The sequence below is a fragment of the Chiloscyllium punctatum genome, chromosome 9, assembly GCF_047496795.1.
Source record: "Chiloscyllium punctatum isolate Juve2018m chromosome 9, sChiPun1.3, whole genome shotgun sequence".
Classification (NCBI taxonomy): Eukaryota; Metazoa; Chordata; class Chondrichthyes; order Orectolobiformes; family Hemiscylliidae; genus Chiloscyllium; species Chiloscyllium punctatum.
The window spans coordinates 2292445-2305076 of NC_092747.1; the positions used below are offsets into that span (position 1 = coordinate 2292445).

The following is a 12632-nucleotide window of genomic DNA, read 5'->3' on the forward strand; positions in this document are numbered from 1 at the left end:
TAAATCTGAACCAACACCCTTCACCCAATCCCCTAAACCTGAACCAACACCCCTGATCTAAATCCCCTAAACCTGAACCAACACCCCTCACCCAATCCCCAAACCCCGAACCAACATCCTCACCCAATCCCCTAAACCTGAACCAACACCCTCATCCAATCCCCTAAAGCCGAACCAACATCCTGACCCAATCACCTAAACCCGAACAAACACCCTCACCCAATCCCCTAAACCTGAACCAACACCCCTGACTCAATCCCTTAAACCAGAACCAACGCTCCTGACCCAAACCCCTAAACCTGAACCAACACCCTTCACCCAATCCCCTAAACCCGAACCAACGCCCCGACCCAATCCCCGATACCCGAACCAACGCCCCGACCCAATCCCCTAAACCTGAACTAACACCCCTGACCCAATCCCCTAAACACGAACCAATGCCCCGTCCCAATCCCCTAAACCCGAAACAACACCCCAACCCAATCCCCTAAACCCAAACCAATATCCCTGACCCAATCCCCTAAACCTGAACCAACACCCCTCACCCAAACCCCTAAACCTGAACCAACGCCCCTGACCCAATCCCCAAAACCCGAACCAACGCCCCGACCCAATCCCCGAAACCCGAACCAACGCCCCAACCCAATCCCCTAAACCTGAACCAACGCCCCTGACACAATCCCAGAAACCCGAACCAACGCACCGACCCAATCCCCTAAACCCGAACCAATATCATTGACCCAATCCCCTAAACCCGAACCAACGCCCCTGACTCAATCCCCTAAATACGAACCAACACCCCTACCCAATACCCTAAAACCGAACCAATGCCCCTGACCCAATCTGCAAACCCAAACCAATGCCCATGACCCAATCCCCTAAACCCGGACCAACGCCCCCACCCAATCCCCTAAACCCGAACCAACACCCTGACCCAATCCCCTAAAACTGAACCAATGCCCCGACCCAATCCCCTAAACCTGAACCAACACCCCGGATTCAAATCCCCTAAACCTGAACCAACACCCCTCACCGAATCCCCAAACCCCGAACCAACATCCTCACCCAAACCCCTAAACCTCAACCAATGCCCCTCACCCAATCCCCGATACCCGAACCAACGCCCCGTAACAATCCCCTAAACCCGGACCAACACCCCTGACCCAATCCCCAAACCAGAATCAACGCCCCTGACCCCATCCCCTAAACCCGAACGAATCCCCGACCCCATCCCATAAACCCGAACCAACACCCATGACCCAATCCCCTAAACCCGAACCAACGCTCCTGACTCAATCCCCTAAACCCGAAAGAACCCCCTGACCCAATACAATAAACCTGAACAAATATCCCTCAGCCAATCCCCAAATCCTGAACCAACACCCCTGACCCAATCCCCAAAACGTGAACCAACACCCCTGACCCAATCCCCAAAACCTGAACCAACGCCCCTGACTCAATCCCCTCAACCCGAAAGAACCCCCTGACCCAATCCCCTAAATCCGAACCAACACCCTCATCCAATCCCCTAAACCCGAACAAACACCCTCACCCAATCCCTCAGACCTGAACCAACACCCTGACCCAATCCCCTAAATCTGAACCAACGCCCCGACCCAATCACCTAAACACGAACCAACACCCGCCACCCAATCCCCTAAACCTGAACCAACACCCCTCACCCAATCCCCAAACCCCGAACCAACATCCTCACCCAATCCCCTAAACCCGAACAAACACCCTCACCCAATCCCCTAAACCTGAACCAACACCCGACTCAATCCCTTAAACCAGAACCAACGCTCCTGACCCAAACCCCTAAACCTGAACCAACACCCGTCACCCAATCCCCTAAACCCGAACCAACGCCCCGACACAATCCCCGATACCCGAACCAACGCCCCGACCCAATCCCCTAAACCTGAACCAACGCCCCTGACTCAATCCCCTAAACACGAACCAACGCCCCGCAACAATGCCCTAAACCCGAACCAACACCCCTGACCCAATCCCCTAAACACGAACCAATGCCCCGTCCCAATCCCCTAAACCCGAAACAACACCCCAACCCAATCCCCTAAACCCGAACCAATATCCCTGACCCAATCCCCTAAACCTGAACCAACACCCCTCACCCAAACCCCTAAACCTGAACCAACGCCCCTGACCCAATCCCCGAAACCCGAACCAACGCCCCGACCCAATCCCCGAAACCCGAACCAACGCCCCAACCCAATCCCCTAAACCTGAACCAACGCCCCTGACTCAATCCCCGAAACCCGAACCAACGCACCGACCCAATCCCCTAAACCCGAACCAATATCCCTGACCCAATCCCCTAAACCCGAACCAACGCCCCTGACTCAATCCCCTAAATACGAACCAACACCCCTACCCAATCCCCTAAACCCGAACCAATATCCCTGACCCAATCCCCTAAACCCGAACCAACGCCCCTGACTCAATCCCCTAAATACGAACCAACACCCCTACCCAATACTCTAAAACCGAACCAATGCCCCTGACCCAATCTGCAAACCCAAACCAATGCCCATGACCCAATCCCCTAAACCCGAACCAACACCCCGACCCAATCCCCTAAACCCGAACCAACACCCTCATCCAATCCCCTAAACCCGAACCAACACCCTGACCCAATCCCCTAAACCCGAACCAACACCCTGACCCAATTCCCTAAACCCGAACCAACACCCTGACCCAATCCCCTAAACCCGAACCAACACCCTGACCCAATCCCCTAAACCCGAACCAACACCCTGACCCAATCCCCTAAACCCGAACCAACACCCTGACCCAATCCCCTAAACCCGAACCAACACCCTGACCCAATCCCCTAAACCTGAACCAACACCCTGACCCAATCCCCTAAACCCGAACCAACACCCTGACCCAATTCCCTAAACCTGAACCAACACCCCTCACCCAATCCCCTAAACCCGAACCATTGCCCCAACCCAATCCCCTAAACCTGAACCAACACCCCAACCCAATACCCTAAACCCGAACCAAAATCCCTGACCCAATCCCCTAAACCGGACCAACGCCCCTGACTCAATCCCCTCAATACGAACCAACACCCCCACCCAATACCCTAAACCAAACCAATGCCCCGACCCAATCCCCTAAATACGAACCAACACCCCCACCCAATACCCTAAACCCGAACCAATGCCCCTGACCCAATCCCCTAAACCCAAATGAACCCCCTGACAACAATCCCATAAACCCAAACTAACATCTCTGACCCAACCCCCTAAACCCGAACCAACACCCCTCAACCAATCCCCTAAATCAGAACCAATGCCCATGACTTAATACCCTAAACCTGAACAAATGCCCCAGACTCAATCCCCTAAACCTGAACCAACACCCCTGACCCAATCCCCAAAACCTGAACCAACACCCCTCACCCAAAACAACATCCCTCACCCAATCCCCTAAACCTGAACTAACACCCTCACCCAATCCCCTAAACCGGAACCAACACCCTCACCCAATCCCCTAAACCGGAACCAACACCCTCACCCAATCCCCTAAATCGGAACCAACACCCTCACCAAATCCCCTAAACCCGAACCAACGCACCTGAATCAATCCCCTAAACCCGAACCAATACCCCTGACCCAATCCCCTAAATATGAACCAACACCCCCTCACCCAATACCCTAAACCCGAACCAATGCCCCTGACCCAATCCCCTAAACCCAAATGAACCCCCTGACAACAATCCTATAAACCCAAACTAACATCTCTCACCCAACCCCCTAAATCCGAACCAACACCCCTCACCCAATCCCCTAAACCAGAACCTCCCATGACTTCATACCCTAAACCCGAACCAACGCCCCTGACTCAATCCCCTAAACCCGAAAGAACCCCCTGACCCAATCCAATAAACCCGAACTAACATCCCTCAGCCAATCCCCTAAACCTGAACCAACACCCCTGACCCAATTCCCAAAACCTGAACCAACCCTCACCCAATCCTCTAAACCCGAACTAACACCCCTGACCCAATACCCTAAACCTGAACCAATGCCCCTTAGCCAATCCTCTAAACCTGAACCAACACCCCTGACCCAATCTGCTATACCCAAACCAATGCCCATGACTCAATCCTCTAAACCCGAACCAACGCCACTGACTCAATCCCCTAAATCCGAAAGAACCACCTGACCCAATCCCATAAATCCGAACCAACCTCCCTCACCCAATACCCTAAACACGAACCAACACCCCTCATCCAATCCGCTAAAGCTGAACCAACACCCCTGACCCAATCCCCTAAACTCAAAACAACACCCCTGACCCAATCCCCTAAACTCAAAACAACACCCCTGACCCAATCCTCTAAACCTGAACCAACACCCCTCACCCAATCCCCAAAATCTGAACCAATACCCTAAAACCGAACCAATACCTGACTCAATCCCCTAAACCCGAAAGAACCCCCAACCAATCCCTAAATCCGAACCAACACGTCTGACCCAATCCCCTAAACCTGAACCAACGCGTCTGACCCAATCCCCTAAACCCGAACCAACGCCCCGACCCAATCCCCTAAACCCGAAAGAACCCCCAACCAATCCCTAAATCCGAACCAACACGTCTGACCCAATCCCCTAAACCTGAACCAACGCGTCTGACCCAATCCCCTAAACCTGAACCAACGCGTCTGACCCAATCCCCTAAACCCGAACCAACGCCCCGACCCAATCCCCTGAACCCGAAAGAACCCCCAACCAATCCCTAAATCCGAACCAACACGTCTGACCCAATCCCCTAAACCTGAACCAACGCATCTGACCCAATCCCCTAAACCCGAACCAACACCCCGACCCAATCCCCTAAACCTGAACCAACACCCCTGATCCAAACCCCACCGTCCCAACCTTCCTGACCCAAAACCCTGCCCCCTCCCCCACATACCAAATCCAAACCCCCCCAGACCTAAACTCTGGCCCCGACCCAAACCAAACCCTCCAACCCAAACACCCCATTCCCCCCAACCAAACTGCTCCCTACCCTCCACGACCTATAACCCTGCTCCTCTGATGGTCCCCATCAACAGCACTGTTTCATTAAAAGAACATGACAAAACAAATCTATTCTCATAAAATACTGCGCAACCAAACAAATTCTCCAGTGAGTCGCTCAAATTCTGGATAATGCAAAGACAGTGACTGTTAGCAAGCGATTTGTGATTTGCAATCATTTGTTATACAAATGGAAACAATACAACCAATTTACACATGGCAAACTGTGATAATGACCAGGAAATCCGTTTTGATGATGTTGATCGAGCGATAAATATTAATCAGGAAGGCAGTGAGCACATTGACTGGGATCCATTCCAGTAAGGACAGACAGGATCGCAGTTTAATGTCACTTGCATTAAATCTCTGACAATGCAGCATCCCCACAGGAGAACGCAAGGAGACTGTCTGCTATCTGGAGTGGGACCTGAGTGAAGAAACAATACTATTATCCAATGCCCCCTGACTACTCCCTCTCTGATCCAGCTGGCACTCAGCCAGGCCAAGACCAGCCTTGAGCAATGGGTGTTAGAATGAGCTCGGAGGCCCTTTCATGATGCCCTTAGATACTCAATTATGCAGAATGTGACCAATGAGAAACTCACCCGAGAGTTGCTGCTGATGCGGCTGATCAGAGTGTCAAGGATTGTGATGTTTTCATGCCGATGCAGGACGATAAAGCGCAGGAAGGTTTTGAGAAGTGCCACCTCAGTGATACTGCGCAAGAAGAGGTCTAGGTAGGCCGTGCTGGCTATCATTTCCTCAATGGAAGTCTTAGAGAGATCAGAGTAAATACACAGTCAGCCCAGAAAACTAACACAAAGCTACAAGCCTGCTATACCTCCTCTAGCCAGTGCAAGTATACTATTAGAGTCAGGGGCTTGCACGTGAAGTGGACCCTGAACCTAGCTATTGATTCACTTGTAGCAACCTCTCAAACCTGGTCTACAGCCGCTGTCCAAAACAAGAAGAGCACGCAACTCTACAGCAATTCCACACCCTCAGCCTGTCCCAGAGAGCTTTACAGCCGATTAACTATTTGAAGTGTGGCAACTGCTGTAGGAATTCCAAAACACTGTTAGCTGTGCTGTTACAAAAGGGACAAAAAGAAGCTGGTTTAATATGGACAAACAGTAAAGTTTAAGTTTCCTACTTTTGAGACTGTGTAGTTACTTAACTAATTAATTTCAAATTCTACTATCTAGTTCAAATTTTAAGATCCATCATTTATCAAAAGATGCCACTCTGCATGTAATTAGGGTATGGATATGTTGAGGCAGATTCAATTGAAGCAGTCAAGAGGGTATTGAACAATTATTTGAACAAAATAGTGTGCAAAGAGATGGGGAAAAAGGCAGGAGACTGGCACTAGGTCATGCTACTTTAAGAGCTGGTGCACACAGGATGGGACAAATGGCAATCTGTGACCCATTTCCACTGTAAAACATGATTCTCAGATTTCAGTGAATGATGAGCACATATAATTAGGACGCTTCAATGGTGAGATTCACAACTCCCAATGTGGAAAATTGAAAATGGAAGAGAGTGACTAGACTGGTTGGTTTGGAATTATTGACTAAGAACAACACAGGCTGTGGGGAAACTGTCAGCACTGACCGTTTGGCGGTGTGGCATTCCCTCAGCACTGACCCTCCGACAGTGTGGCATTCCCTCAGAACTGACCCTCCGACAGTGTGGCATTCCCTCAGCACTGACCCTCCGACAGTGTGGCATTCCCTCAGCACTGACCCTCCGACAGTGTGGCATTCCCTCAGCACTGACCCTCCGACAGTGTGGCATTCCCTCAGCACTGACCCTCCGACAGTGTGGCATTCCCTCAGCACTGACCCTCCGATAGTGTGGCATTCCCTCAGCACTGACCCTCCGACAGTGTGGCATTCACTCAGCACTGACCCTCCGACAGTGGGGCGCACACTCAGCACTGACCCTCCGACAGTGCAGTGCTCCCTCAGTACTGAACCCACGACAGTGCAGCACTCCCTCACTAGTGACCCTCTGACAGTGCGGCACCCCCTCAGCACTGACTCTCTGACAGTGGGGCGCACCCTCAGCACTGACCCTCCGACAGTGTGGCATTCCCTCAGCACTGACCCTCCGACAGTGTGGCATTCCCTCAGCACTGACCCTCCGACAGTGGGGCGCACCCTCAGCACTGACCCTCCGACAGTGGGGCGCACCCTCAGCACTGACCCTCCGACAGTGCAGTGCTCCCTCAGTATTGAACCCACGACAGTGCAGCACTCCCTCACTAGTGACCCTCTGACAGTGCAGCACTCCCTCAGCACTGACTCTCTGACAGTGCGGCACTCCCTCAGTACTGACCCTCCAACAGTGCAGTACTCCTTCAGTAATGACCCTCCGATAGTGTGCCCCCCCCCCTCCCTCACTACTGTCTCCTCCGACAGTGTGGTGCTCCCTCTCCACTGACCCTCCGACAGTGTTGTGTTCCCTCAGTACTGACCCTCCAATAGTGCAGCATTCCCTCAGTAATGACCCTCTGACAGAGTGGTCCTCCCTCTGTACTGACTCTCCCTCAGTACTGACCCTCCGACAGTGTGGCCCTCCCTCAGTACTGACGCTCCAATAGTGCGACAGTCCCTCAGCATTGACCCTTTGACAGTACAAAGCTTCTTTATCAATAGATTAGTGGGTGTTGTCAGGTTGAGAGGAGGCTATTGATGGCAGGATCTTGAAGATAGACAAGAAGGTCTCGCTAGATGACTTGAAGGGATTAGGTTTCAAGCAAAGAAAAATCCACAGTGAAGTGGTGACAGACAGAGGGGCTGTGGAGACAACTGGGAGCACGAGCAAGCCTTAGCCTTACCTTATGGAGTGCAGGTCCCATAACTGGCACCAGGAACCCATTATGAACATAATCTACCAACTGCTGCTGCACAAGTGGGTGGGCAACCTGGGGAAAACAAACAGAAACCAAATGTCTGGTACACAAGATGCAAATCTCAGGATCAGGATACAAATCCATAAGTCTTTCTCCATCAAAATTCAGAATTAAACCGTGTCACTCACAACCTCAAGGTATCCAGAAATACTCCATACCAACAGTGTACTTTTGAACATTAAAACAAAATAGTGAAGAGGCTGCAAATCAGAAATTAAAACGGACAGTACTAGCAATACCCAGCAGCTCAGGAAGCAGCTGTAGAAGCAGAAACAGAGTTTTGTATAAATAACCTTTGCTTAAGCAAAGGCACATTTTCTCAAAAGGTTTGTCTTAAACTTGTCAGAACATTCACAAAAAATATCAATGTGAGAGAAATTATAATATAGTAATTTCTGAGAAGAGAGTGTTGATTGGTTCTACAGTTCTACAGCATGGAAACTGACCTAATCCCATTTGCCAGCATTGGTTGACAAGATCGATGCCTTTCCAGATGGCGGAAGCAACAGGTTAGGAAGTTTTCGGCGCCCAGACCTGTCTGCTCCCCCTCACATGACTGACCGTACATTTTGTTTAAATTTTATTTTCTTCATTTAACTTCTGAATCGAATTCATTTTTTCTTCCTTCTGTGCCTACGGTGATGGAGAGACATTGTGGGGAGCTGTTGAGCAGTAGATCAGGTCCATTCCTCGTGGCCATGGCGGTTGTGAGTTGAGGAACTGTTCTAGCATCGATGGAATGCGGTCTGTTCTTTTCCTTCTGTGTTTCGGCGACAACTTCAACAACGGTGGTCTGAACAATTCCTCAATCCTCGCGAGTTAATTTGGTCAATCTATTGATCCTAGGAAGTTGAGATGGGCCTGATCCTCGAGAGTTGGGTCAGCCTCCTGGCTATGCCAGTGGTTGGAGTACCAGTAGCAATGAGGCAGCTTTGGCTGAGGTGATGTTCCATGTCTGGTCAGAGGTGGCAGAGGCTGCCTTCTCCTCTGTGTGTTGCAGCCTCAGGGGCAGCTTTAGAGTAAGGCACTTCCTGTCGTCGTTTATGCAATCAAAAAACCACGGTTGAACAAAAAGTAAATTTGTCCTAACTTTGTATGAATGACTTATTTTTTATAATTTATGTAATTAAATGGTGCTGGATTAATGATGATGACATATATATATTTTTCTGTATTTTTATAAATCACGTAACAATAGCACAATGGCTCAGTGGTTAGCACTGCTGCCTCTCAGCGCCAGGGAGCTCGGTTCGATTCCAGCCTCGGGCAACCGTCTGTGTGGAGTTTGCACATTCTCCCCGTGTCTGTGTGGGTTTCCTCCAGGTGCTCCTGTTTCCTCCCACAATCCAAAGATGTGCAGGCTAGGTGAATTGGCCATGGGAAATTGCCCATAGTGTTCAGGAATGTATAGACTAGGTGCATTAGTCAGGGGTAAATGTAGAGTATTAGGGTAGGGGAATGGGCTTGGGTGGGTTACTCTTTGGAGAGTTGGTGTGGACTTGTTGTGCCAAATGGCCTGTTTCCACACTGTAGGGATCCTATGAATAAGTTGCTATACTATATAAAAAGTGAACCCTGATATTTGTACGGCAACCTGACAATGCTTCATAAATCAATCTTGGGTTCATGTTTTTATAATGCTTTTATTCAAAAAGGCAGGAAGGCAGAAAGTAAGAAACTGTAGGCCAGTTAGTTTAACATCTGTCATTGGGAAATTGTTACAACCTATTACTAAGGAAGTAATAACATTACATTTGTAAATTCAAAATGCAATCCGTTAGAGTCAGCTTGGTTTTGTAAGGATAAATCCTTTTGGTCAGAAGAATAGAAAGGCAACTTATTAACTAAATGGAGTGAAACTTCAGAGTGCTTCAGTGCAAAGGGACCAAAGTGTTCTCATACATGAACACATTAGTCTGCAGGTTCTGTAGCTATTAAAGGAAGACAAATGAAATTTTTGCACTTATTGACAAAGGAATAGAGCATAAAAGTAGGGAACAGTCACTGCAGCTGTAAAGGCAATTATGCGACCACAATGGGGTTAGTGTTAGGAGTATTGTGTCTAATTTTGGTCCCCTTACTTGAAGAGGGATATATTTGTATTGGAGGTAATTCAGAGAAGATTCACTGGAATAATTCCAGAGGTGAGGGGTAAATTATGAAGAGAGATTGAGTACTTTAGGCCTATACTCTCTGAATTTTAAAAGAATGAGGGGAGATCAAATTTAGATATATACTATGCTAAAGGAGAGTGAAAAAGTAGACTTAGAGAGGATGCTTCCTTGTCAGACAATTGGAACAAGAGGTAACAGTTTTCAGATAAGGGATAGCGGATTTCAATCAGTTAAGGAGGAATTACTTTTCTCAAAGGGTTGTAAATCTATGGAATTCACTTCCCCAAAGTGTAGTGGATGCTGGGACATTGAATAACTTTATGGAGAAAATAGACAGATGTTAAATTAGTAAAGGATTGAAGGGCTATGGAGAATGGGCAGGAAAGTGGCTTTGGGGCTGAGATGAGATCAACCGGGATTATACTAAATGGTGAAGCTGGCTTGAGGGGCTGATTTGCCTCCTCCTGCTCCTAGTTCTTATGTAAGAAGGGAGAGAGCTATTGGTGGACTAGTAATCCAGAACCGCAGACTCACATTCTGTGACAGATGTTCGAATCCTATTGTGGTAGATGGTGAAATTTTAATTTAATAAAAATCTGGAATTAAAGAACTTGCTTAATGGCAACCACATAACCACTATCAATTGTTATAATAACCCATCTGGTTTACTGATGTACTTGAGAGAGGTGAATCTGCCTCCATACCATGTAGGTCCAGACTACCTCAGATTACCCTCCCTATCTCAACAGCTTGAGGAACTGCTGAAGATGACTATCCCATGTTACTACTATGCAGCCACAGCACGAGTGATGTTTGCCACTAACTGAATCCTGCCATCAAGTGAAAAAAAACTTCTGCTTATGACACCAATGAATAATGTGCTATACAAATTCCAATACAAGTGGCATCATCAGGCCTATGTCAGATATTTAACTAACTGGCCTGTCGTTTCCTGCCTTCTGTCTCGCTCTCTTTTTTGAATGAAGGAGTTACATTCATAGTTTCCAATCTAATGAACCTTCCCTGAATCAAGGGGTTTTGGGATAAAATGCATCAACTCTCTCACTATTCACTTCTTTTCTAACCCTAGGATGAAGTCCAGAGGCAGCCGCAGCTCCAACACTTTACTGAGTCCCATTTCCATGGTGATGATTTTTCAGATTCCTCACTCACCTGCATTTCCTGATTAGTTGCTGCTTCTGGGATGGGACTTGTACTCTCGAGCATGAACATTTAGGCAAATGCCTGTTCAGTTCATCAGTCATCTCCTGATTTTCCACTATCAATTCTCCAAACTAACTTCCAATAGGACTGACTTCCCCAAACTCATCAATTAGATTCCAGCCTCAGGGCTAATCAGTCCCAGAGATTTTCACAAAAACCCTGAGATCCTTGATCAGATGTTAAATTAGATTAAATGGGCTGCTGGGTTAAATCCCACTCTTCTTTCTCATGTTCTTACTGAAAACTGCTAACAGCTGGGCTTTGGAAGGGGAACTGTGGACTCTGTACCTGAATTACAGCATTACAGAATTCCAGGGAGTTCATAAACATAGTGAGTGAGGAGACTCCCATCCAATCCTCACGCCTGAGTGCATGCCAATCATCCCCTCGCACTTCGATCTTTCGAGGTAAAGACGAATAAAGTGCACTGAGACCCGTGGCCAGCACCTGTAGGAGCAAGGTCAAAGGTTAGATGGCAAACCATGACAAACACAACACAGAAGAGGATCATCTGCTTCCCAGTCATCTGTTGGTCTAACCACCGACAGCGTGGATACACAGGAGATGTGCTACATAGTGCTACTAACTTGGTCTCACAGCACAGGTTTGGGGAGAAAATGCACAACAACCTGAGCTATATTACACACAGTAACAGGGGACTAAAAGCTACCAACCTGTACTAAGAGTCACCAGCATTTAGGGGCCAGGGGATCACGAGATGGAGTTTAATGCTCTTGGTTTGATGTCCAGAGGTGATACCATTTCATCAGGTGAACATCTCGCTACCCTTCACTTTTATCCTAATAAAGGTTAAGTATTTTGACCTGCTGTCACTAGGTTTCTCTTAAGAGGGCAATCAATGCTGATGAGAGAGCCTCAGACTGCTAGCCAGCGATGACAGAAGGGTCTTACTCAGGAGCCAATCACGAAAAGCAATTTTGGGGCACGTGGATAGATGTCGGTTTATTTATTCACTTGGGGGGTGTGGACATTGCTGGCTAGCCAGTATTTATTGCCCATCCCTAATTACCCCTTCAGAAAGTGGGAGTGAGCTGCTTTCTTGAATCATTGCAGTCCATGAGCTGTGGGTTGACCTACAATGTCCTTAAGGAGAGAGTTTCAGGATTTTGACCCAGTGACACTGAAGGAATGGCGATATATTTCCAAGTCAGGATGGCGAGTGGCTTGGAGGGGAACTTTCAGGGGGTGGTGTTCCCATGTATCTATGGCCCTCATTCTTGTAGATGGAAGTGGTCATGTGTTTGGAAGGTGCTCTCTACAGAACCTTGGCAGAAATACAGGGAGCTAGGATGGAAG

At 48.5% G+C, this 12632-nt stretch overlaps 1 protein-coding gene across 8 annotated transcripts in view; it reads right to left on the reverse strand.

Moving 5' to 3' along the window:
• The window catches only part of fhip1b (FHF complex subunit HOOK interacting protein 1B), a 179838-nt gene that overhangs the window by 57424 nt on the left and 109782 nt on the right, over positions 1 to 12632 (reverse strand). For all 8 annotated transcript variants that reach the window (XR_011961466.1, XM_072576690.1, XM_072576687.1 and 5 more), the window contains 3 exons: positions 11604 to 11762; positions 7903 to 7989; positions 5663 to 5830 (listed from right to left, as the gene is read on the reverse strand). Coding sequence is in view for 7 of the 8 variants with exons in the window: in XM_072576690.1 (XP_072432791.1) it covers positions 5663 to 5830; positions 7903 to 7989; positions 11604 to 11762 (414 nt within the window). In the remaining variant the exon portion in view is untranslated. The remainder of the gene's footprint in view (positions 1 to 5662; positions 5831 to 7902; positions 7990 to 11603; positions 11763 to 12632) is intronic.